The following is a 27,109-nucleotide window of genomic DNA, read 5'->3' as shown; positions in this document are numbered from 1 at the left end:
ATGTGGGCTGTGGAACCTGAGTGAATAAAACAGCTTCCTGCTGTCAGCAAATGGTGATCAAAGGGAAAGGGAGCAGTTGCCTTGTCCTCCTAAGACAGGAGGACAAATGCACCCAGGCCCATTGAGAGGGCTCATGATCCTAATACTCAAAGCCAGTTTTTCTGTTTTGTTTTTAATCCACACTCATTTTTAGATTTCTCTCAGTTCATTTGCAGTCACCCAACACTTAGCTCTGCTCATATTTCAATGTTTCCTTGGTTTTGTAATGATAACAGTAACATAAAATGAGACTCAGCCAGCTCCGCTGGGAATTCTCACAGCTTGTTTGTTTCTGTTTTTTAAAATAAATAAATAAATAAATCTTGTTATCTAGCTGTTCGACACAGATTAAAGCCAGCACTTTTCATCAAAAAAAACCATCATCCAAGTAGCAAATAAGCAGAGCTCCTGAGAACCTACAAGAGCTTATGAAGAAAACTGGAGATGAATTTTCTAGGACTGTCAACCACTTTATTCCTGTCTTTTCACAGGTTTATACTTGGTAAACCTATTGAGGTGTGTTCTTGGTCCAAGTAAAGATGCTACCTAGACCTCTCTCTTGAAGAACTCACTTTCTGCATGCCTGTTGTAATTGCACACTTTAATGATAATTATATTTACACACTAACAAGACGCTCATTCTTTTGCAGGGAATCCACAAAAACAATGACACAGGTGAGCTTGATTTACAATTATTTTATGAGATGTTACGTTTTCAGTTCTGTACTAATGCCATACTAGTAGTATCCCCCCAAACTGTAGTACGTTGTTTCTGTTTTATGCTGTTGTAACTAAGAGGATAACTGTCCTGTGGAGGCTGGTAGCCAGAATACCCCCAAAATTGATTTGGATAGATCCTGTAGCATTCTGGCTGAAGCCCAGAATGGATGCACAGCCCCACCGGAATTTGAGCCACCAGCCTCCACTATAAAACTGTCAATCTTGTGCATCAGTCCCAATCTGGCCTTCTGGGTTCCCCAGATGACCACACCCTCTTCCTCTTGTCCCACCCCCATTCGTCTGACTAGCAATCATTCAGTGGTTTCCTGGCTGTTTTGCACATTTTTGTTCCTATTCTAAAAAGGGCAAAATGCTACTTCTGAGGCTTAGTTATTGGAAGTAATCTAATGTATGCTGTTGGTTTCCCCATTTTGCCTTTGACCCCAACCACCACTGGAATTTTGATGAATTTAGCTAGCATGCTAAGGAGATAATATAATAATCGAAGAGTTCATAGTACTTCTTATGAAGTTCTAGTAAACTTGGGTCTGCAGTGTAAGGGTGGCCATGGTCAGATCTACACCAAGAAGGATATAATACTATGAAAGTGGTTTGAAAACGATATGTGGAATGTGTCATGGGCCTCAACAGTTGTCTGTGCACTTCAATGCCATTGTGAAACAGTACTGTAGATCCTCTCCTTATGAAAAGGAGGACAGGGCTCCTGTATCTTTAACAGTTGTGATGCAGAGGGAATTTCAGGAGATATCATTTGTATGCATGCAACACCTGGAGAAATTCCCTCTTCATCACAAAAGTTAAAGCTCTAGGAGCCCTGCCCTCATGACCAGATACAAAATAGGGCCAGGCTCCTGCAGCTTTAGGAGTTGGGATAAAGAATGAATTTCACCAGGTGCTGTATGTATACAAATGACACCTGCTGAAATTCCCTTTTCATCACAACTGCTAAAGATACAGGAGCCCTGTCCTCCTTTCCATATGGTCAACCTACACAGTGTAACTTTCTTTTAACCCTTTGAATTGCCTTTTAAAAGGCAGCCTGGTCACAATCAGACCCAAATGTTTTCATGACCTAGTAATTGATATTGTTAAGCATTTCTTACTTCCCCAAGCCGCGAGAAGTGCAAGACAGTGCTACAGGATTTAGTCCCATACGAACAAGAGACTATTGGGAACTTAAGGTGCTTAATATTTTAATTCATTTAAAATTATTTCTAGATTGCCTTTAAGGGTGGAACATATATCTGCTTTATTTATATATATAAATACAAACACAGCATAGTGGAACATCACACCAGCAGGACCTGCTGCTGGTGCAATGGAGAGCTAGCGACGAATGGTCCTAGACTAGCTGGCAGCAGCTGGCACCCTAGGTGAACTATGCACTCAGCGCCCCCAAATATTTACATTTTTATGCTGTATTTTATGTTGTGAATTGTTATGAACCACCCAAAAAGCTTCAACTATTGGGCAGTATAGGAATGAAATCGTCATCATAATCTAATTTAACTTAGGGGGAAAGGAAACAAAAGCTGAGACACCATCAAATGATCAGTGGTTGGGGAAAGGAGGTGGGGCAGGGGCACAGATATCTGGGAAAGTCCAGAGGGCCAGATTTGGCCCCCAGGTCTGAGGATCTGCATGCCTGCTTTAGATGCTACATCCAATGTATAAGCTAGAACCTTTTTATAGGCATATTGCCAATGGGAGTTTGACATTGCCACATTCAGTTCATTTTTAGTTCTCTTTACTTTTACTATCTCCAATTTCACAAGCCTTGAAAGATTGCATAGCAAGAAGGTATTTGTGCTCACTTAATATAATTCATTTCTCAAAGGCCATCAAAGGTCTATTTCTATTTATCCCTCTCGTAACCTTTGATAACTTTTGATCTTGAAAAAATGGAAAACTGAAGAGTTGTTAGTTCTGACTAACTGCATATATAAAATGCTAATCTAGCAAACCCTTTATAAATGAAGAAGAGAAATATTCCTCGCTTTTTGAAACCCTGAATTCTTTTCCAAGTGGATGGGTATATCCCTAGATTTCATGTTTGCCTATATTTTTTTCCTATGGTTCCATGACTGTATATCTTATCCAATTCAGCGTATCACATTGATCACACAGTATCAATCTCTGATCAGATTTATCAACCCATGTTCAGTAGATCCAGGGAAGATGTAAACCTAATTGTTCTGTTGTCAAAACAAAGTTCTATTTAAACTTTGCAATCTCTTCTCTCCCGTTGCCACTTCCATCTTTGAAGGAGAAGCTGATTTGCAGCAGGATGATGTTGTCTACAGAAGAAGAACACCGCGCAGCGCCATGACATGCAGTTGGGGTTGCTATTGGCCCAGATCAGAAAATGGAGTGGTCTACATTCCAGTTAACGTCTCTACCGAATTTTGTATGTCACTTCTAAACTTCACACTATAGAAATTGTACCTGTACCTGCTTATTATAGATAATGAATATTCACCATACAAAAACCTGGTTATGGAACTCCCTGCATAGGTTTGATTAGCTCCTATACTGTTTGCATTTAGGTGTTAGTGAAAGATGTACTCGGTCTTGCTGGCTTTTAGACTTCTGTGAATGTAGCTGATAGTTATTTAATTCTGCTGGTGGTTGGTGTTGTAGTATTTGTGGTTGTTCTGTGGCTTTATTTGTGTTTTTAAGAATGGTTTTAATGTTGTTTCATTGAGATTGTTAGTTGCCCTGGGGTCCTTCGAGAGGAAGGGTGGAATACAAGAATGACAGGTAAAACTAGATAGCTGTTTTCCATAGATATCAATGACTAGGGTAGCATCCACTTTTTAATCTGGCCAGCAGTCAAGTTCCTGCTGAGCAAGGGCTGAGGAGAGCTGCCCCTAATCAGAGGGCAATCATTGCCAAGACACCGTGGTTCTGGAGTAAAGAGCAGCTTACAGTCAGAGTGAGGTCCTGCAGACCCAGGAGCTCCCAAGTGACAGCTGATCCAGTCCAAACCTCAATGGAGTCTTTATACCCCCAAGCATGTTTTGATGATTGCCAGAGCTCTGGTTTAAGGAGGGGGCACTCTGACATGCAGTCTGCATTCTTTCATTCTCTCTCTCTCTCTCTCTCTCTCTCTCTCTCTCTCTCTCTCTCTCTCTCTCTCTCACACACACACACACACACACACACACACACACACACACACACACATAAACACAGGTCTGGTGGCAAGGGTAGGCATGGCTGGACACTTAATGAGGGCCTATGTGTCAGCAGGGGCCCACTGGCAATCGCCAACTGTTCTTATCCCCCATTGTACCCTGCCTGTTCACCTGCCTCTAGGGATGTACAGATTGTGTAAAATCCATTCAGTCTGTGTTTCAAGGATTGTTAGGCACCTTTCCTTCCATTGCCCACTCATTGCCAGAATCAGGTGGGGGGGGGTTAGTTTCTGAGTTTTCTCAAATTTGCATGTGCACAAATTTCCACGTGCGCAAATGCACAAATTTCCCCAGAATGTGCAGTCCTCCAAATTGTGCATTTTCAAGCTTTAGCCTCTGGGGGAAATGCACATTTTGACTGTTTTTTAAAATTTTGTGTATTTTTCTACAATGAAATTTGCACAAATTCCTGAAGGTTAGGAAACCCAACTGCAAGACCATGGAACTCCACCCATTAGGGGAAAATCTTGTCCATTGCGGAATCTGTGGGGTCGGATTCATAAAAATACAAGTTCATTTGTTTCTATTGTGGATTTCTCCTACATCCCTACCTGCCTCATGCTCTGGCCCAGACAGCAGTGGTGGTGGTGAGAAGCAAGAGCAGTAGAAGCCACTGCCTGCTTGCTCAGTGTTTCTCTGCCTGTTCAGCAAGCAAGTGGTAGAAATGATGAGCGAGCAGATGAGGCACAATAACAATTAGTGACAATGTTGGTGAGAAGGTAGACTCACTGATTGAGGTGAGGGCATGGAGGGCGTATTGTCCAAGGAAGCTCCAAAACCTGGAACTGGCATTGCACACATATACACACACCCCTCGCACACACAGCCCATCCATCCTCCACACATGTACGTCTCGAACAGTTGTAGTGGCTCTTGAAGTTTCCTCTCCTCTAGCCTTTCCCAATAAAAAGACAGTACAGAGAGCACAGAGATCCTCAGCCGGTTTCCAGTGTTCTCAATATCTTTGCAACTAGGTCCTTTGCCATTACTTTACTACTTCAGCTGATGGGCAATATAAAAATGTAATAAATAAATAAATAAATATTATGCAATAAATGGAGCAAAGCTATGGTGGGTGATTCTTAAAATAAATAAGTGTATTAAAGCAACATCCACCATACACAGAGTTCGTCAGGATATTGGGCGGTATAGAAATGTAATAAATAAATAAAATAAAATAAATAAATATAATTGTAAATCCAGTAATGAAGGAACTTTTTGCAAGTTGGCAGAGAAAATTCTCTTTGAACACACTTAATACAGGTTATTTCAACGTATTCCATCATCTTCCTTATAACATTTTTTTTTAGCTGTGGAGCAGAGGCTTGTGATAGCTGAAGCTATGCAAGAATTTGTCACACTGACCTGTGTCCAGTTTATCACTCACACAACAGAACATGACTACCTAAATATTATCCCTGGAGATAAGTAAGTTTCATTTCTCCTTATGATATCTCCGAATATACTAATGCTTAGAAATAGGCTCCTACTGACTTCTGCTTTCATAGACCCCACAAACTGGATTTTTTTTAAAAAAAAAACCCTGACCCTTCTAGAATAAATAACAAACTTTTCTCCAATATACACTGTTTTAAAGTAATATGAAGAGCATATAGTATGTGGGATGAGCTCTCTATATTTTGTAGCCAAGATAAGCTGGCTTCTCAAACCAGCTTCTATAGTTTTACTGAACATCTATGCTGGGCATTAGATGTGCACATCTCATCCCATGGGATGTTTGCATTTTAAGACACGGATCTCAAGATAAATGTCTTTTTAAAATCCATTTATTATCAGTAATCATTCTTAATTAGTTTGGGATTTTGCTCCCTGAATGCTAGTACAGCACAGTGTTTGAGATGACAAACTTCAGAATAGCACACCATGTTGCAATCTATTTTACCTCCCTGTAAAAAAGGTGGAGGGATCAAAGAAGTGGTCAAATTTCATTTGGAAAATCAATGTATATATCACAGTTCAAACATGAAATAGGGTTCAAACATGAAATATAGAACAGTGTTCTGAATATACCTACCAGCTTTCATTTTAATAGTCTTCCAGGCAGGTAATGTAGTGCCAGATAGATAGATAGATAGATAGATAGATAGATAGATAGATATTCCCACTTAGAAAAAGAGTATTGAAGTTGGCATTGAAAATTGAAACTTAGACCATGGCTAGACCAGGCCTATACCCCGGGATTATCCCGGGATACATCCAAATGACACACAGGGGATACCGGGAGCAAGCAGGGATGACCCCTCCATTTGCCTGGGATAATCCTTAGGTCTAGCTAAAGCCTAAGAATGATGTCCAAAATATGTGCTCCAAATTTCATTCTGATATCTCAGTGTTCAAGAGACTTATAATATTAGAAACAAACAAAATGCTGAACAGGCCAGTCAGCCATTTAGGACTCAGCAGCTTCTTTTGGAGTAAGTCCCCTAAGAAACTGCAGTAGGAATTATACTTTTCTTTAATAAGTGTTTGTTGCTCAATATTACACATTATATTACTTGTATTAACAAATTTCCCTCCTGCACCTCTTGAATTTCTTCTTGTTCCTGCTTTGTGTTGCACTGCCCTTTTGGTGTGTTCTGTTTAGTTAAACCAGAGGCTTTAACTAAACAGCCAGCAAGGCAATTTTGGCCTCAATATTCTTCACGCTAACTTGGAAATATGGCCCACTAAATACAGCAGAAGTTATTTCTGAGTAAACATGCATAGGATTGCACTATTAATCTTGTATTTGCAATTATTTTCAGTTAAACTCATGCTACAAGCCCATGTTTGGTGACTTCTGAAGAATATGTCGTATATATTTTAATTAGATAACACTGCTTTTTTTGCTTTCTGTGTTCTCAGATGCTGGTCTTACTTTGGGAAGATTGGCGGAAAGCAGCAATTGGGCTTGACGAAATATGGCTGCATATATAAAGGATTAATTCAGCATGAGCTCAACCATGCACTGGGCTTCCTACATGAGCAAGCCCGGAGTGACCGAGATAAGTATGTCAAAATCAACTTGGAGTATATTACAGCAGGTATGCACCCGCTAGTGCTCAAGTCACTAGTTTAGCTCTTGCTTGGTGTCTATCAGGGACACAAAATCTCAAGCCTAGGAGCTAAATCCATCCTACCTGGGTTCCAGTACAGCCCTCCGAAATTCCACAGGTGGCCATGCTTTCCCCTCATCCCCTGGGCCCTTTCCCCCAACCTCCTCTCCCCTCCTCCAACTACTCTAAAAGGTTGAAATGCCTCTTATCTCCTAAGGCTTGCTTACTGGCAGTAAATGCTTTCAGCTACTATATGGTGGCAGTGGAGCTCGTGGCTCCACTCCGTGGGGCTGTCTTCACAGTGTAGAATTGGCACCGCTCTGCTGCCAAACCCCACAGTTCCACTGGTGTAGGGTGGCAGCAAGTTATACAAACAGAGTGAGGCAGTGTGGTCTTTCTGGTGGCCATTAGGCTCGCCCGGCCCGCCCATCCCAGGGCTTCCGACGACCAATGGCAGGGCACCTTCTGCCCCCCAGAGCAGCACCTGACTGAGGACAGACAAGGAAGGCCTATGCTGAACTCACTTGAGCAGGTTAAGTCTCTGACTTTTCTGCTTCGCATCTTCAGCTCTTCGCCCTGGGGTGGCTCTGAATCGATGGCTGCATCATGTAAGCGACACAGCATGGGCTCGGACAACGTATAGATAAACCAGTCAGAACCAGTCAAAGCAACCCAAGATGCTGAATCTAGTTGAGCTTGGATTCAGCAACTTGGATAGCTCCTTTAGAGTTCTGACTAGTTCTGATTGAAACCAGGAGCGGATTCACTGTCCGACTCACATCTGAGCCACCAGCCTTCACTGTATGGAAGTTTGTTTGTCTTTGGCCCTGCCCCTTCTGCTTTGAGCCCTGCCGACCACTGGAATGTGTCTCCCCTCCAGCTTCTTTGGACAGCGTGTGCATTCAAACAATGTGAAAAAATAAACAACTAAAGGAAACAATCATCATGCAACATAAAGCCATTCAAGTTAGAATAAAGGAATAGCGTCAAATGGAAGTTACATAGAAATGTCTAATATATTCACTCAATTGAAATTTAGTAATGATGTGTAAAGTACCATTTCCGCATCTTTTCTAAATACCTGCAGTGAAATGGGTTGGATTCCTTTAGGCAATGCATTCTGGAGTACTGAGAAATCCCCGCTGTGGATCCTCCACATTTCACTTCTCACCACAAAAAGAGCTTAAACAAGATTATCTTTTCAGATGTTAATGGACAGGAAGGGGAGAGAAACTCTCAGAGGTACTGTGAGCATAGGCAAAATGATGCTTTATAGCCCTCAGGTGCACCGGCTGATATTCTTCCACAGCCTTTCTTTGGACCTGGCCTTTTGCGCATTAAAGCTTAAAGAGAGTTGGAAATTCACAAGCACTTTGGCAATTAAGGCTGCAATCCTATGCACATTTTAGACAGAAAAATGTCCTACAATTCTCAACATGCTGGGACTTTTTGTTCTTGTTGTCTAAACATGCATAGCATTGCGTCCTAAAATGTTGCTATATTCTCAATTGTTTTCTTTTCAGAAGACTAGTGCCAGTACAAATGATTCTTCTCTCCTCTTCTCTTCCTGTGTCTTTGTTAGTTTCTGATGCAATTAATCTCATATTTTACAGGAGAACAGGGGAATTTTGAGAAAGTGAACTCCAGCAATCTGGGTCTTCCCTATGACTATGGCTCAGTGATGCACTATGGCACGTAAGTTATGTTTGGGGGCATCTTCCCAGTTGGAATTGCTAATAACTGTAGGGAAGGGTTCATAATTGTTTACAAATTAGGGTCCATCCTTTAAAACTAGAATCATTTTAGTCTGGGGTTTATGGATAATCTCTCTCTCTCTCTCTCTCTCTCTCTCTCTCTCTCTCTCTCTCTCTCTCTCTCTCTCTCTCGTGGGGGTGTGAAAGATGTACAATTTCTGCAAAGTTTGTGTGCTCCAAATCTCAACAACCCATTTCACAATTGTCCTTCAGGGAGGGAAATGCTAGCTCCATGGGCTTTTGGCTGAGAAGCAAAGAACAAATGATAGCTGTTTTCAGCCACTGTTGTACAAAGTGCATAGCTTTAGGAATAAATCTTTGCATCAGAATAAGCCTGGGCACTCCGGGACCACATGAATGTAAAGTGCTGTGTATATTTGCTCTCTTTAACTGGAAGGCTATAAAGTAAATGGAGGGAAAATATGGAGACCTTGATTTGTCTGAAAATTGTTTAGCAATTCTTGTGAATCTTCTTCTTCTTCTTCTTCTTCTTCTTCTTCTTCTTCTTCTTCTTCTTCTTCTTCTTCTTCTTCTTCTTTTTCTTCTTCTTCTTCTTCTTCTTATTTATTTATTTATTTAGCGCCATTAATGTACATGGTGCTGTACAGAGTAAAACAATAAAATAGCAAGACCCTGCCGCATAGGCTTACATTCTAATAAAATCATAATAAAACAATAAGGAGGGGAAGAGAATGCACCAAACAGGCACAGGGTAGAGAAAAACTAACAGTATAAAAGTCAGAATCTTCTTCTAAGGTGTAGACTAAGAAGCAATCAGGCACTTGATATCAACCAGCATTTGGTATCATCCAGTATCAGGCATCTACCAGGATGTATTGATGTCAGTTCATCCTTGTACCTCTGATCAGCCAGCTAGTAGGACATACCCAGAGACCTCTCTTGACATATAAGTGTGCATGTATCCCTACAGGATCTACAATATAGGAATCAAATGGCTTTGGAAGTGTAGCTGCAATCTAAGAATTAAGAAGGATTTCTCTCTCTTATTCCCTCTTCTTCGTAAGTGTCATCAGGCAACACCCATACTTTAAATTAAATCCAAACAATGGTTGCTCTTTCCATCTGTCCCACTAGAAATGGCCAAGGAGCTTACATAAGCAGACTATTTCTGTTGCAAGGGGCACATGATAGGCCATTGAATGAATGAGATGTCGATCAGACAACTATTTGCATTGTCTATTCTGTATTTGCATGAGAGAGATCCTTATTCTAAAGATAGCTTAGCAATTTACTCTCATCTGGTCTCTGACACTCTTCTCTGTTGTCCTGTTGAGTCTTAGAATAGTACTGATGCTATTAAGAAGATTGCTAGTTAATTGAATGACAAAGGCTTGAAGGGATTACAAATGGATTCTACCCAGTTCTGTGAATATTGAATTTCTCCACATTTTTACTTTAATGTTAACACCTCTTGCTCAGAGTGCATTTTTATTATAGTGATTGAAGGGGACTTTCAACCCCCTGTGCATAGAGGCGTACATCTAATTCCACCCGGTAGCATACTGTTTCTGGTAACATGCTTAAAATAGCATGCCATTCAAAAACAGCTGCAAATATACTGAAAATATTACTTTAGCTGTGCTACTGGAAATGAACACTTTGGATATGCAATTGAAATGCATGGTCACTAGGCCAGCAGAGGCAAAGTAATAAACTCAGGCCTAGAGACCTGAAGTTTCTGTTGGGAGAGGGTATCCCTGAGAGAAGTATTTTCTTTTCTCCATTTCCTCAAAGTGGGAACTTTACTTTCTGTTTTGGAGGAAGAGGGTATAAAAGAGTGAGGGAGCCAGCCAGGAGACAGACCAGGGCCAGATAATGTCCACAGCTCATGGATAGAGCAGATAGAAGGAGCTTAGGGTAAAGAACTTGCATTTTTGTGACTTTTCTTTTCTTTCAATGTCTTTGTAGCACTTAGCTGTATTGACTAAATACCTTTAGTTGTCATTTGCTTGTTTTACTTTACTATAAACTGTTGTGTTAGGTGACAAGTGTCTGGCGTATTATTCACCCCACATCTACACCTAAACCTCACATTATTGGGAAGAAGGTGGGTCTCCTAAGGAGGCACAGATGCTTAAAGAGTTGCTCAGGGAGTCTAGATCATAGAAGGAACCCTGACACATGTAGAAAATTGCAGACATTCTGCTTTGTAAATGCATTGTGAAACTGCCTTAAGTTAAGGAAAGACTCATCAAACTTGAGACCAGAAACAACAACCAGCAGTTTCTGATTTAATACCAAAAATAAATAAATAAATAAATAAATATCATTGTCTATTTCTGATTTGCCACTTCTTTGCACATTATTGGACATCCATTTAGGATATTTGTCATTGTCACATTTGTGAATTTTTGTTGCTAAACACATATCTCTTGCCTCTATATAGACAACCTGTGAAGTTTTTCTTGTTTATTTTGCTGTGCTTTCCCAGTAATTAATTGTTTTCCAGGGTGATTGCCATGCAGTTAAGATTTAAAATATTACATTATAATAGAATTACTGGATGGGATTCACTGAGCACATCTGTTCCTGTTTCCTGCAGATACGACTTTACTAACACTGCTGGAAAAGCAACCATTGTCCCTATTCCTAATGCATCTGTACCAATTGGGCAGAGACTAGGGTTGAGCAATCTAGATGTGAAAAAAATCAACAAGCTCTACAGCTGCAGTGAGTACTAAAAATGCTACATGGTTCATTTTCCATCTTGACACAGTGATTTTGTAAATAACATTTGGGTCAGCTAATGCTAATCCCAAATTAATTAGCACTAATGAGATAGTTGGGTCTTTCCTGAAACCTTAGTCAATGTGCTTTCTTTTCCAAAAGCTTTGCCTGAAAAACCACAATTTACTGTGCACATAAATGGACATCAATGCAGGAAGGGTCTAAAATGGTACTGATCTTATCATTTATAGCATTGACTGTGTTACTATAGGTTTCCAATTTGAAAAGAAACTGTGCAGCTCTGACATTAAAACACACTAGCCCAATAAAAGGTGTGGTATCTTTATACAATGACCAGCGCCTCATTTCATAACTACTTAACTCTTCAGAGGTGGCAACAACAGCCGACCATACCATCTGACATATGTATTGTTATGCACCCACACACACACTTCTGTGAATGGTGAGACGTTCCAGATCCTCAGGGTTTACCCAGATTTGGTTTCTTGTGGAAGGAGGTCACTGGAGTCTTATTGGGGGGGGGGGGTTGTGTGTGTTTTTGGTCATGTTTGCCAAGATCCACAGTTGGGCAATATCTTATCAGGACCAACCAAAATGCCACAAAAGTATGCATCTGTTTGAATTCTATAAAACTCTTCATCAGGTGATCGAAAAAGCAGGGAATGGGGATGGAACAGAAAAGTCCGTAAATTTTGATTGGTCCAAAGACACCCATGTCGAGTGGGGACTTGAACCCAGTTCTCTTGAGTCCCAACACTCTAACCACTATACCATATCCTTCTGAATATACCTCAATTCATCATAATGTTCAGCATTTTGCAAGAAGCATGTATGTTGGTTTTAAGTAAGCATCCTGATTTGCAATTGATACACTGTTTACCTGGGCCACAGGGCTGGGGTTGGGGATATTGTTAACAGGTAATTTTGGTCCTATTGATTTGAGTTGCTTCGTTCTCTTGCTTACAAAGAACAGTTGAATGAACAATTTATCTCCCATGAATTTGGAAGCCATAGATAAACAGAGGAGCTTATGTCTGAATTTTCCCTTTGCATATCTCTTCTTCCTCACGCCTGTTTTGTTCTGTTATCTAGACAGTTGTAGCACTGTGCTATATAGCCCAAGTGGGAATTTCTCCTCGGGCAACTACCCACGTTCCTACCCCAATGATGTCACATGCCTGTGGCTGATCCGAATCCCACAAGAAAAGGTAAGGATGTTCAAATCTGGTCCTGAACTGATGAATAAATATTATATACAGTAGAACCCAGATGTCATCAAATGCACCCGCAGGTAATGGAAAAAACATTTTCCTAGTGCTATATGTAAACTTTTGCCGTATGGTCCGAAACTAATTTGCACAACTCTGATCTTCAAATTAGGTTCAGGTGACTTTGATTCAAGTGACTCTCTTGCCAAGAGCCCAGATACGAAACATCTTTACGTATATCAAGAATGGCAAACACTTTTCACTTAGAGGGCCGCATTCACTCATGGCTAACCTTCCAGGTGCTGCCACGTCAGCAGTGTGCAGGACCAAAGCAAAAAGTTTGCATGGTCAAAGAAAAAGTGGGCAGGATCACACCACACTCTTTCTGATACATATACACATGGATCCATACACATCCATGCTCTAGACACCCCCATTCATTCATTCACTCTCTCACACATTCAGATTCCCACACTCCTGCCCCACAGCAACTCAGCTCAAGAAAAGCTTCCACTGAAGCAAACAGGAAGCTTTTTTCAAGCATAATTGCTGGGTGGTCTAGGCATCTTGAAGGAGACTGCAGCATGTAGAGAGCTTCCATCTGCAGCTGTAATCTCCACAAAGATATATTCTCTCTCTCTCTCTCTCTCTCTCTCTCTCTCTCTCTCTCTCTCTCTCTCACACACACACACACACACACACACACACACACACAGCAATTATCCCCAAAAATAGGATCAGCACCTTGAATAGCTCTATTATTATTATTATTATTATTATTATTATTATTATTATTATTTCCTGCCTTTTGCCCAATGCTGGGCCTCAAGGCGGCCTTACAAAGTTTTAAACGTGCATTTGGGGGGGGGGGGCACAAACAAACAAACAAAATAAACATTTAAAATACACAACAAAATTATAAGACATTAACATAGATGGAGGGCCAGATTATTCTCCAAAGGCCTGCTGGAACAAAAAAGTTTTAGCCTGCTTCCGAAAGCCCATCAAGGAGGGAGCCAGCCTAGCTTCCCTGGGAAGAGAGTTCCAGAGCACTGGAGCAGCCACTGAGAAAGCCCTCTCCCATATTCCCACCAAGCACGCCTGTGAAGATGGTGGGAGTGAAAGAAGGGCTTCTCCAGAAGATCTTAAAGCACAGGCAGGCTCATAAGGGAGAATACATTCTTTCAAATAACCTGGACCCAAGCCATATAGTTCTGACTGCAACCCAGAATGGATTCACAGCCCCACCAAAATCTGATCCACCAGCCTCCAGTGAGTCCAGCATATCTGGAGGGCACCAGGTTAGGGAAGACTCATCCAAAAGAATGAAACTAACAGCGACACTAAGGTGAAAGGTCTACTTCTTGAAACACTGTGGAAAATGCATTTTAGTATTGGGACACATTGAGCATTTATCCAATGTTCCTTTACGATCTTGGGCTCATGAGCCTGTGAAATATAATTAAGAACATAGGAAGAGCCATACTGGATCAGACCAAGGGTCTATCTAGTCCAGCACTCTGTTCATACAGTGGCCAACCAGCTGTCAACCAGGAACCCACAAGCAGGGCATGGGTGCAACAACGCCCTCCTGCCCCTGTTCCCCAGCAACTACTGTATGTAGGCTTTCTGCCACCGATCTTTGGCTCACTTGTGTTGCAGTTGTAGTATGCGCATTTTCATTCCACTTTACATTACAGCCCTCTGTACCAGCCATTCCTCAAATCTGGAGAAGAACAGCTTGGGAAACTTCCACCCACTTGTTGTGAGCTACTGCAAGTTAAAACCCCAGGGCACATGTGCATGTGTTTTGGGAAGTGCTCAGGGCTCTTTCAATACCAACCCTTGTTAGAATCTACTTCCAGGAGTATCCATAATTGGGACTATTGAAAACAAAATCAAATAAGGATAATACAATTCTTTTCCAAGTAAATTTGCATTAGAGATTCTTTTCTGAAAGTAATTTTCACTCCTCAGTGTTCTGATTTGCCTTTTAAATGTTTGTCGCTTCTGTTTTGAATTACCTGATACATTGGTTCTCGCTGACAACAGTTATTGACAGAGTGCTGTGCTCTGCACATTCTGTGCAAGGAACTAATTGCATTTACTGCTAATTTTGATGTAGCTTTTGCAGTGAATAGCATATTGCTGTTCTGGCACTTCGTCCAGTTATTGGTATGACTCATTAAAAAAAGAATAGCTGGATTAATTTTATTATTGCAGTCCAGTGTGTGTGACTGGCCACTAATGCACTAGAAATCAGGAGACAACACAGAAACATTGTTTGAAGGCCATATGTTGCAAATATGAACAGAAAGGGTTCAGTTCTTTGCGGCCAACCAGGACATGACCTGATGTTGAGATGGAGTGAGGAATTTTAATGAAATGGAGAGTGGGAAAGTGGGAAAGGGCAATTAGAAAATGGAATCTCCTTTCTTTATAGAACTGCACACCAATATGCAGAAGTATGGAATTTTGTCTAGAATACACCTTATATCAATCATGATGATACAGCAGGAAACTGTTTCTACATGATGAGTGATCCCCATTGCACTGAATATAATTACTTGTCATTTAGACGTGAGGCGCAACGACCTTAGGAAGAGAGGCGTCGCACCTGCCATTTTTTATTTTTAAAGGAGAAGCAGCGCATGAACGCTCGTGCGCTGAAAGTAGGTCTTTTTAAAAATGTAACTTAATTTCCCAGCTCTCCTCACCCTTCCCTCGATGGGCGCAGCCCAGCTCCCGACTCCGCACAAGGAATTGTGCGGAGCTGGGTCAAACCGTGGCAACGGGCCACACAACGGGCTCAGCCCGAGACCATGGAAAAATGGGGAGGGCTCTATCCCAGGGCAAGGGAGGGATGATCCCTCCCTGATCCCGGGATCCCCTGTGTGTCATGTGGATGCACAGGGGTGATCCCGGGGTTCGCCCCGTGATAAAGCCTGATCTAGCTAAGGCCATAGACTGGATCCATTGTGTTAAGCATCTCTATGTCACCAGTTCATAATCCTGGTTGCTACAGATGGGATCATGATATGAATTCGACATGGCAAGTAGCACTTCTAAACATTACAGCCAAAATGGGGATTTGTTACCATGAAGCACTCTTTTTCAGCAGCATCTCTCAATGGCAAATGTCACATGTTCAACATCTTTTGGTTCAAGGTAAGAATGGAAGATTCACAACAAATAAGAATCAGGGCCAAGCTAAGTGAAAGTGTTTCTTTTTTTCTGCTTTAGGTCTTTCTGAATTTTCATGTCTTGGATCTCCAGCCCTCCCCAAACTGTGCATCTGACTACATCCGAGTTTACGATGGCATCAGTAGAAATTCTCGTGTTCTCATTGACAAGTTTTGTGGGGTAGGGCAATTGCCCGCTGTGGTGGCTTCTCGGAGCACAATGCTTATAGAGTTTGTGAGTGATGGGGATACCACAGCAGCAGGTTTTTCAACCTCCTATACACATGGTACGAAGTACGAACAGCTTTATGTCTTACTGTTTAGTGAAATTATCAATGTTTGTGGCAGAAAGCAACATCTACATGTGAAACCAAGCATTGGTAGGAGAGTTCTTCAAAATCGTCCATAGTGTACTTTAATCTAGGTAATTCTACCAAGGTTCCTGTATTATCCAAATTCTTTCAATCCATTTGCGCTCAGATCCCGCCCCCCCCCCCCCAAAAAAAACCTCCTAAAGTCAATGGACCTCTAACTAGGGCCATAGCTAGACCTAAGGTTTATCCCAGGATTGTCCAGGGGTCAAACCTGTTCATCTAAGTGCCACACAGGGCATCCAGCGCTCAGGCAGGGACGAACACTGGATGATCCTGGGATAAACCTTAGGTCTAGCTATGGCTTAGGTGCTCATTTTGGCATCTCAGGCATGCTCAAAAGTAAGTCCTGCTGTGTTTGAAGTGGCCAAGATTTAAACATCATTGCTCATTGGAAGGATAGCAGAATTGGGGTGGAATTCTCCCCTCATCCTATTGCTGCTTCTTGACATCTTCATTAGTATTCCACTCAGATGTGATTCCTTAGATTGCATCTACCTACCGATCATGGGGCAGTTGCAGAACTGGTCGAGCTCTCCCTTGTCAGGAACCACTTTTGCTAGAGTTCTCTTTTTTCCTACTTCTCTTGGTGCTTTGTTCCTTTCAAGGCAGAATAGGGGGTTTATATACTTGTTATATTTGTATCTTATCCTTCCTTCAAGGAACTCAGTGGCCTCCCAAATATGGAATGATCTCCCCAATGAGGCCCACCAGGCACCAACATTGCAGTCTTTTCAGTGCCAGGTCAAGACTTTTCCCAGGCATTTAGCAGCATGTGTTGAGTTTTAATTGATCACAGAACTATTTTTTTAGGTGTCTGTTGTATGTTTTTGTGGTTTTAAAATTTGTATATTTTTAAAAATGTTTTAATCTTTTGTAAACTTCCCAGATTGCTTAGCCTATGGAACAGTATAGAAATGTGAATAATAATAATAATAATAATAATAATAATAATAATAATAATAATTCACCAATAGCTGGCCATCAAATTCAACCTCATCAAACAACCTACGTCATACTATACTCACTCACCTGAAACAATCTTGGAAAACGTAGATCATAAAATGTACTGGGACAGAACAATTCATACAGATAAGGCAATACCTTGCAATCAACCAGACATAACAGTTATAGACAAAAAAGGAAAACACATTTACCTCATTAACATAGCAGTACATTAGACAAAAATGTTGTAGAAAAGGAAGAGGAAAAGAGCGGAAAATATACACCACTGGCCATGGAAGTTAAAGAACTATGGCAACAGGAAAAGGTTGCAATTATTCCGTTAGTCACATCAGTCACTGGCATCACATCAAAAAACTATACATAGAACCTTCAGAAACTGGGCCTACCAAAATACATCCACACCAACATCCAGAAAGCAGTCATATTTAAAACATGCTCAATAGTCAGGAAATTCCTGAATCACTGAGACAGCATGACTTGGCAAAGTCCGTCATGTCTGTCTAGAAAAACAGCCACGAGTGAAAAAAGAGATCATCATCATCAAAGCTGTGAGGTATGTTAAGATAAGAAAGAGCTTCACAGTGAGCTTCATGGTTGAGCGAGGGATTTGAAAATTGGTTTCCCACATCCAACCCCAATACTCTAGAAGCTACACCATGCTGGCTACCCACACTACCTACACTGGCTACCTACAGTATCTCAGCAGAGACAGGACTGTCTTCTGGGCAGCCCCATACCAGAAGAGCATCCATTGCAGGATTTCCTTCATTTATAGGTTTGTTTATTTTTATTTTTTATCACTGTTAGTTTTCTTTTATTCCTCTGAAGCTTTTCTTTCTTCTCATCACAGTGAAATGTGGAGGAACTTTCACTGAGGCTTCCGGAGCAGTCGTTTCCCCAAACTTCCCTAGAAGATACCCCCCAAACCAAGCTTGCCTGTGGATTATCAGCGCTCCAGTAGGAAGCAGGGTAAGAGGTCAGGAGCAGGAAGAGATGTCAAAAATTCACTGCCTAATTACTTTAAATTAGCTATGGTCCATAAATCTTCTCCTATATGTCAAGTGTCATCAAAGTGTGAAACTGGAACCTGCCCCAAATCTCAGCAATATCCTGGGCAAATTAGCCCATTGTTCATAATTATTGAGCAGCCACGACTCTCAAAATATCATTGAACAGAGCTGGTACCCTATATACCAAGGGTGGGTAATGTGCAGCATGCATATTCCAGTGTGGTGTGGAGAGCCAGTGTGGTGTAGTGGCTAAGGTGTTGGACTGGAAATCGGGAAATCCGGGTTCTAGTCCCCACTCGGACATGGAAACCCACTGGGTGACTTTGGGCCAATCACAGACTCTCAGCCCAACCCACCTCACAGGATTGTTGTTGTGAGGATAACATGGAGGGGAGGAGGATTATGTACGCTGCCTTGGGTTCCTTGGAGAAAAAAAGGTGGGATATAAATGTAATAAATAAATAAATAAATATTCCTCCCTCCCTCCCTTTTTGGCGGTGCCCAAACTGTTGCCACACCATTAAACTACAGATGAATTTTGGTGGCTTGCAGTGGCAAGAAAAATTGTGCGTTATCCACTTTTAAAACAAGGCACAAGGCATGCAGGAAGCCCAAGGCATGCCTCATAGCACAAAATTATCCCTGGGTGACCCAATGCCCAGTGGAATGCCCTAGGAGCATACAGATGAGCTGCTCTTTCTCAGGGGCATTGAAAAGTCTACTTCTAATGGTTTGGAGAACGGTTCAGAGATCACATTTGCTCCTCTGGAAAGAGATATATTCCATCATGAAATCCGGCCTGCTTGAGAAATTCATTGTTACGCTACGAATATGACAACGGATTTGCTGCATCTGTAGAGCATTGGACCAGATGACCTTTGAGGTCCCTTCCAATGCTATGATTCTATGAAATCCAAATGCTTACTGGTTTGGGCACATATTGTAGTGTTGATTTTAGATAAGTTACTTTCTCAAAAATGCTGTGCTTAGAAATCTGTCCTCTTTTTTTGGGTTTCTCAGATATCCCTAACTATGGCCTCTTTTGAACTGGAGGACATTGACAAGTGCAGATATGATAGGCTTGTCCTTCGTGATGGCGGCCAAAACAGTTCTCCACTTGTTGGCACGTTCTGTGGAAACATGGAGGTCCCAGCTTTCATTTCTACTGGAAGCTTTCTACGTATAGAATTTTACACTGACATTGCTTTTGAATTTTTGGGATTCAGGCTGGACTACTCAATCAGTTAAGTGCTGTTACTAGATCTTTTGGGTGGCAGATGGCACATTTTTGTGTTGATCAAAGTGAGAAACAATGGGTTGTATCCAGGAACTGTTTTCCACAAGAGGACAGGAGCTTCCATGACTGAAAAGACTCCACCCATGGAAGGTTCCTCTGCTCAATTTTTGGGGATCCCCCTCTCTTGACACATACCACACAGCGCACCCCATTCAACATGGTCTTTTGACTCTTTATGTTGCATTTTCAGGTGGGGTGGGGTGGAGAGGCCGCTGTGGAAGAGAGAGGGTGAGGAAGTCCACTTCGACCTGCACAGATGATCCAGCTTAAATCTGGATCCAACCCATTGAGTTGTATTACAGCATCATTGCCTTGACTGAGGGATAACTGGGTCATTTGTGTAACCAGAAGTTTGGTTAAATGGAAATACTCTAGTAATCTAGTTATATTGACATGATGCACAGACTAATACTCACATCAAGCTTAGGCATGGTCAGACACCTGCCAAGGGGCCACATTCCAGAAAGGGGGCACTGACAAAAGCCCTGAATTTGCTCCTCCTTTTGAAAGCTGCTTGTTCACCTGCCTCTCACTCTGGCCCAGACAACGGTGGTAGTGAGGAGGAGCAGTAGATACTAGTAGCAGGTTGGTCATTGGCTCTCTGCTCATCAAACAAGTGAGTGATAGCATTAAGCAGAAGTGGACAGAAAATAGATATCCAGATGTTTTGGACTTTAACTCCAATGAGCCCCTGCCAGCATAGACAATGGTCAGGATGGTTGGAGTTGAAGACCAAAACATCTGGAGATCTACCTTCTTCCCACTGCTGGTGTAGAGGGTGAGAAGTAAATGCTATATTCTATTGTCAGTCCTTCTCTGGTGGTCAAAATGGAATGGTTGGGGGCCTAAGAAGGAAGGACAGCTGGGAAAATCAATCCAAGCCTGGAAATGTTACATCTATGCTGCTTCATTGTAGGTTCACTCTGTATTAAATAAAACACCCTGACTCGAGAGAAACAATCAAGTGTGTTACAGTAGATATGATGAGTGAGAAGTTGAGGAGCAATAACAGTAAGAAGGTAGTTTCGCTGAGGGATGGGGCCCATTGAGGAGGTGCTGCACTCAAAAACCAAGAGCTGGCACTGGCACAAAGTGATGCAGGATGAAGAATGTCAAGTAATTGAGGCTGCAAATAGCCTGGACATTGATGTGAGCCTTGAGCCCATGCGGTGCAAGTATCTCCCACACTGTCTGTGTCACCTGTAATGAGAACTCTGGACTATGCATAGGCTAACAATACAAAACTATGCCCTAGTTCACATCACAGGCTATATGTGCTGTGCAGAGGAATAAGCTGAATCTCACTCCCCATGTCTTATGAAATATGAAATTACCTTCATACTTCTAGTCAGATGAAGCCAATTTGCTGGTCTCAATGTACTTTCATTTGAACATCAGTTAACAAGTGCAGATATCAGGTGCTAGTACTGAATGAACTGATAGGCAGCAGAATTTAGCTCCATCTTTTGTTCTTACTGTCTGCCACTTACATCATCTTTTATGCGCCAAATTTATTTAATGGAACTGACTTGTATCTAACACAGAATGTTCTATTCTGAGTGGCAGAACCTCTCCAAAATCTTTCCAAGCCATACAGCCTGAGATGTCAGAGACTTAACTAGAAACCTACAAAATGTAAAGGCTGTGCTCTGCTCCTGAACTACAGATTTCCCTTCTACCAGGAGTGCACAGCCTTTGCAGCCCCAAGGGCCATATGTGATGCTGACTGGAGAGCCACATGCATGCTCATGAACACATAAGCACAAATATAGACACAGATGTCCTTGCTAGGACTGGGCCCTGGGGGAAGTGACTGGTCAGTCAGGCGTTCAAGTAAGCTCTGATAGAAGGAAACTATGACTGGAAAGGCAAGGGTCACAATTGGTAGGCAGCTATGCTGGCTGCATAAATCACAGCATAGCAAGGCATAGACTGATAGCACCTTGGGCAGTGCTCTGCCGGAGCTGCTAGGTATGGAAGGAGCTGTCATTCCAGCAAGGGGCTAGCAGCAATTGAGGGGTTAAGTAGGTCAGTTCAGCTCAGGTCCCTTAGAAACTCCACCTCCCACTGGGTATTGACAGCAGTGTTAAAGGGCCTGTGCTCCTCTTTGGAGCCTTATGCTCCTGTGTGGCTGAGGGATGCGAGAGGCTTTGGGAGACTCTTTCTTGGAGACTGAGGCTGATGGGAGGGATGTGTTCATGGGTCCAGGGAGTGCATCAAGGATCCCAAGGGTCCTGCCAGTTGACTGGTTTCTCATTGGGCACATCATCATCTTTGAGGTGACACCATGGCTCCAGACCTGGGACCATGGAAGGCTGCAATTGAGGCCTGGGGGAGGCAAGTTGTATAGCTTTATTCCCTACTGCTGAATTGAGAACATGCAAAAAATTTCCTTGAGAAGCATTCCTGTAAACAGCAAACCATGCTTTCTTGGGTCTTTACTCAGGCCCTATATTAATTAATTAATACATTTCTATACTGCCCAATAGCCGAAACAATATTTCTCTGAAGATCCCTAACTGTAGTGCACTCATGCGTAGTGCACCAATACACCAAAAAGATTTGGATCATCAAAGTATTGTCAATATTTACGATTTGATGATGGCTTCAGAACTGAGCCATAATTGGATTCTTCATGTGGTACGACAGCAAACAGCACTGATATTATGTGCTGTGTCTCAAGCATAGACCATTTCAATCCATCAGCTTAGTTTTCAGGAGCATGAACACATGAACAAACTCTATCTGTCATTGCAGTTTTGCCATCGTGAAGAACAGCCTACATGAGAATTGCCTTCATCTGGAATTGGCAACAAGAAAGAGAACTGAAATTGGGACACCAGTTTGTCATTGCCTCTTGCTGACATTGTGCTTTGTTTGGTTTTAAAGATTGATCAAGTTATCCCAGTAATTATATTAATAATATAAACGCAGAATCCTGAGCAGCTGAAGCAGACAAAGGAAAGAATTTGATGCTGCCTCTCTCCTAGTGCTATGTTTACAAGCTGTCTGGTGGCACCAACTTTGAATGAACTTTGCAACAAGATGAAGAAGTAAAGCAGAGGTGGGCACCTGGTAGGACTCCAGATCTTGTGGGACTGCAGCCCTCATCATCCCTCACCATTTACTATGCTGGTTAGGGCTAATGGGACTTGCAGTACAACAACCTCTGGAGAGTCGCACGTTTCCCATCACTAAAGTAAGGTTTAAAATTCCCTTCATTTTTGCACAGTACTTTACATCCAGATTGCTTTGCTCTGCTAGCATTTCCAGTGTGCATGACTTGTATTCCTCATTTAGGTTCACAGGCCTTTTTCAATAGAAAATGTCACCTGGACCCCTGTAAGTCCAGGTGTTTTATCCGTAGGAAGTGCCCATATGGCTGTTTTTCAAGCTCAAAGGGATGTACTTCGCACTGAGGTTTTGCTATACAAATGAGATAGAAAGTTAGTCAGACTTCATGGGCTTCATACTGCTCAGCAGCATAGATAGCCTAACAATCACCAATCTGTTAAAATTAGGGTCAGTGTCCAATTACTGCAATCTGAATCTATTAATGAGTTCTAATTGGTTAATCAATAAATTAATTTAAGTTGGCTTGCATTTGCATGTGAATAAAAGCAATTGTTCTGAATGGGAAAAAAGCACATCACAGACCACATCTAATGCTGGCAAACCGTCAGCTCTAAGCGTGTTACGCTAGCAGAAATGACCACTAGCACAATTTGAAACCAGGGGCTTGCTGGCACAACAAGCCAATACTATCACTTTCAGAGTGGGTCAGGTCAAGCGGAGCTCCCTTCCACGAGAAACACTGACTTGTCCCATTCTGGCATTGGTAGTTTGGGCTAATTTCCAGTTGCACTAGCAGATGTTCCAGCTAGCACAGTGGCAGCATTGGATACTGTGCCTCATATTATCTTGTACAGGCAGGTATCACAGCAAACACCTTCAAAGGGGGCATTTTGTCTCCTATGTGAGAGAAAGAGGAATGTCTTCTCAGATGATTTTTGAAAGTACTTGTATTTACTTCTCTCTTTTTTTGCAAAAAAAATGACAACCCTCCTGTAATTGATCAAACATTGTTTGTATCCTATGCATGCTTGCTTGAAAGTAAGATCAACTATAATCAACAAGGCTTACTCTCTAGCAAGTGTGCATAGGGTTGCTGCTTTAGGGCACACTCCTATACCTGTTTAGACAGAAAAGAAGTCCTACAACTCCTAGTATTCCCCAGCCAGCATGATTAATCAACTCAAATATTGTAGCACTAAGGCTCAAAGTTAAGTAAAGCTAGTATTCTGCAGATTCTTATTGTCTACGGTTTTTAAGAACTCAGACTTATGTTAAGCAGTTTCACAAGCATCGTTATCAGTGCATTTCAATCACAAATATGTCACTTGTATATCATTTGCAGTATGAAATAGAAGTTCTATTAATGTCTAGTCTCAGGTCTTGTTTTTGAGACCTGTGCCTAGACCATTAATGGAACTTGTTCTGAAGGTGTCTCAGATTAAGCTTTGCCCACCTCTTGATATTTGTCCAATGCTTGTCTATGTTCTATATTGAGCATGAACACCAAAAACATGCTGCTGATTCCTAAATATAATAAAATAATCATCAAATAAAGGCAGAATAATATTTTTTTGTTGTAGCTTTATTATGATGTCCACTTTCTGTTACATAGCTTGACCGTGGGATTTGAATTTTAAGGCATTAGTCATGGATGCAAATCTTATTCCATTCCTATTTAAAATGCACTTGTGGGTGGCTGGTAAATGATAGCATTAGTTTATTGATTGATTTATAACATTTATATATTGCTCAATTATCTAATACAGATTCCAGAGCAGTGAACATAGATATAAACAGTAAAAGAAAGATTAAAAAAGCAAATTAAAATTATGCAATTTAAAAAACAAAGGAGCCAGAAAAACAGTGGCTAGTCAGTTGGAGAAGGCTTCTCAAAACAGACATTTTCAGGAGGTGCCAGAAGCAGCCCAGTGCTGACGCCTGCCTGACCTCCAGGGGCAGAGAGTTGCACAGAGAAGGGGCCACTACACTAAAGGCTCTTCACCTGGCAGATTTCAGTTGGGCCACAGGTTCATGTGGAGCCACCAAGAGCATGCTCTACGACGACCTCAGTGATTGGGCAGGTTGGTAAGGGAGAAAGCACTCTCCTAGGTAGCCTGGTCCCAAGTTATTTAGGGCTTTTTCCCTACCCCAATTCCAACTATGAGCCTGGAAAATAACAGGACTCCTACATAAGTCATACCAGAGTTATGTGTTATATGTCATGTCTGAATGAGTTGCCCTGAATAAGTGGACTTCTTTCCTATTACCCTCCAAACATGAGCTGTGCTGATCAATCTCTACCTATTGTGCCTTCCCTCAAGTAGGGACAGAACCGCGAGAGAAGCACAGACACCCTATAATAAGCCAGTCCTTGTGTGAAAATTCTGTGTGCCTGTGCCAAAGCCCGGAAATTGCCATGTATGAAAGCCCTGTATGTGGTTTGATTGTGGTTGTGAGAACATCACAGCTAGATTATAAGCAGAAATACTTTCAAGGAAGCCGACAAGATTAGTCTGTTAAGTAAGAGTTACAATGGGAAGCTCCGGGTTAAAGTCAGGCTGCCCAGAAAGAGCAAAAACCCTGTAAGGAAAACGTGTAAGATCTATAAGAATTGTATGCCATCTAGGTTGAAGTTAAAAAGATTAGTGACCTTGTGCCAAGAAAATTGGCCATTCTTCACCAGAGATCAACCCACATTACCGTGGCCTGCTGAGGGTACATTTGAAACAGACAGGCTCACGCACTTGAAAAATTATTTAGAAGGGGGTGGAAAACCCCTCTTAAATAGCATACTGGTGTTTTTAGGAAGATCAAATGTCCAATTTGTGAGCAGAAAGCATAATAGCCAGCTAGAAAAATAGTTTGAACATGCTAAAACAGCAGTTGGGACTATCAGCCAGTCAAGTGGCTACTACACCTTTGCCACTGCCTCAGCATGACCACACACTGTTCGCAGGCATATCTCACGTTATGCCTGGATGGCCGGGTCCCCAGAGGCCCCATGGCATGTGTTATGATGCCCCCGTAGATCCCCTGGAAGACATTCTACCATGTATTTCAGCATTAAGGCAGCCAGCCCCTTTCCCTGTATACCATGTCAGCCCTACATGGAGCTTATTGCAGTAATCCAGTCTTGAAGTTACTAATGTCCGTACCACTGTGGCCAAGCTATCCCTGTCCAGAAGAGGCCGTAGCTGGTGAGCCAGCCGTAGCTGGTAAAAGGCACTCTGAGCCCCACGTGGGCCTCCAGCAACAATGGATTTCTTAGATTTTGGTAGCTTACTTCAAATGGTCCAGTCTTCAAATGGTCCAACTTTTATAGTATTACATCATTGTTTGTCCTGCAGCCAGGGCAAAACAGCAGCCAATAACAATTTAATAACAGTGAATAATAGATAAACAGGCAGGCGCCAACTTTGTATTCCTTTCGGCGCCTCCTGAAAACGACATTGTTCCAGGAAGCCTTTTCTTAATGACTAGCCATGGTTCACAGTTCACCTTTCATTTTGCTTTAAAAATCTTGTTTAAGGTATTTTATTCTGTTTTTATTGATTTTATCTTGTACACTGCTCCAAAATTTTGAATGAGGAGCGGTATATAAATATTGTAAAGAAAATAAACAAATAAACATTGGGCCTTTGGCATGATTTACAAGGCAACAACTGACTTTTCTAGCATTGGCAAATGTGTTTGTGCAGGTTACAGAGTACAGGATATTTATTTTAATAGACTTTCAACCTCCCAGGCATCCAGAGGTTTTAATGTGGGGTTCCATAGGAAATACTATAAATACAAAAGGTGGCCCAGAAAGTTATTTAAATGTATCTTCTTCTCCCTCTGTGTGTATGTGTTTGTGTGTGTGTGTCACAGAGAAGCAGGAACTCTTGAATGCTTCGGCCATGCCTATCAGTAATGTGTGATGAAGACCATATATATGTGTGCATAAATTACACACATTCCTTCTCTCTCAAAAGTAAGGACACACATCACACTGTGTGATGGAGGCATAGGAACCATTATTATTATTATTATTATTATTATTATTATTATTATTATTATTATTATTATATTTGTATCCTGCCTTTTGCCCAATGCTTTTCCATTAAATGAACTTAAGTCAGCCCAAAGAATATCAGTGAAACAAGGCTTAAACATCTATGGCCCTTTTTACACCTAAGGGTTATCCCAGGAAAATGGAGGGATTGTCCCTGCCTGCTCCCGGGATCCCCTGTGTGTCATTTGGATGCACAGGAATGATCCTTGGATGATCCCAGGATATAGGGCTGGTGTAGACATGCCCACTGTCACATTTCTTGAAACCCTGCACCTGTGGGCATTTGTCCCAATCCTCTTAGGGGCCATATACATTGAGAAAAAGAATTCCCCACTCATATTCCTATCTTGCCCACACATGAATGTTGTGCTAGTGATTCCCAGTCCAATCAGGCAGCATGGGCTGTATATGTATTGCTGTGGGCAAATAAGCTGCAATTGCCTTAATCAA

The 27,109-nt window shown here is 41.8% G+C and overlaps 1 protein-coding gene across 1 annotated transcript; it reads left to right on the top strand.

Moving 5' to 3' along the window:
• Nucleotides 1-483: 483 nt before the first annotated feature.
• Nucleotides 484-19,481, top strand: LOC134393404 (astacin-like metalloendopeptidase). Its single transcript, XM_063118432.1, has 11 exons — nucleotides 484-555; nucleotides 690-714; nucleotides 3,047-3,187; nucleotides 5,288-5,405; nucleotides 6,843-7,021; nucleotides 8,647-8,728; nucleotides 11,351-11,478; nucleotides 12,589-12,704; nucleotides 15,948-16,173; nucleotides 18,074-18,192; nucleotides 19,254-19,481. The coding sequence occupies exons 1-11, from the start codon at nucleotides 484-486 to the stop codon at nucleotides 19,479-19,481; spliced, it is 1,434 nt and encodes a 477-aa protein (XP_062974502.1).
• Nucleotides 19,482-27,109: the final 7,628 nt, after the last annotated feature.

This window comes from Elgaria multicarinata, chromosome 2 (genome assembly GCF_023053635.1).
Source record: "Elgaria multicarinata webbii isolate HBS135686 ecotype San Diego chromosome 2, rElgMul1.1.pri, whole genome shotgun sequence".
Lineage (NCBI taxonomy): Eukaryota > Metazoa > Chordata > Lepidosauria > Squamata > Anguidae > Elgaria > Elgaria multicarinata.
This window is presented reverse-complemented; position numbering and strand designations above follow the sequence as displayed.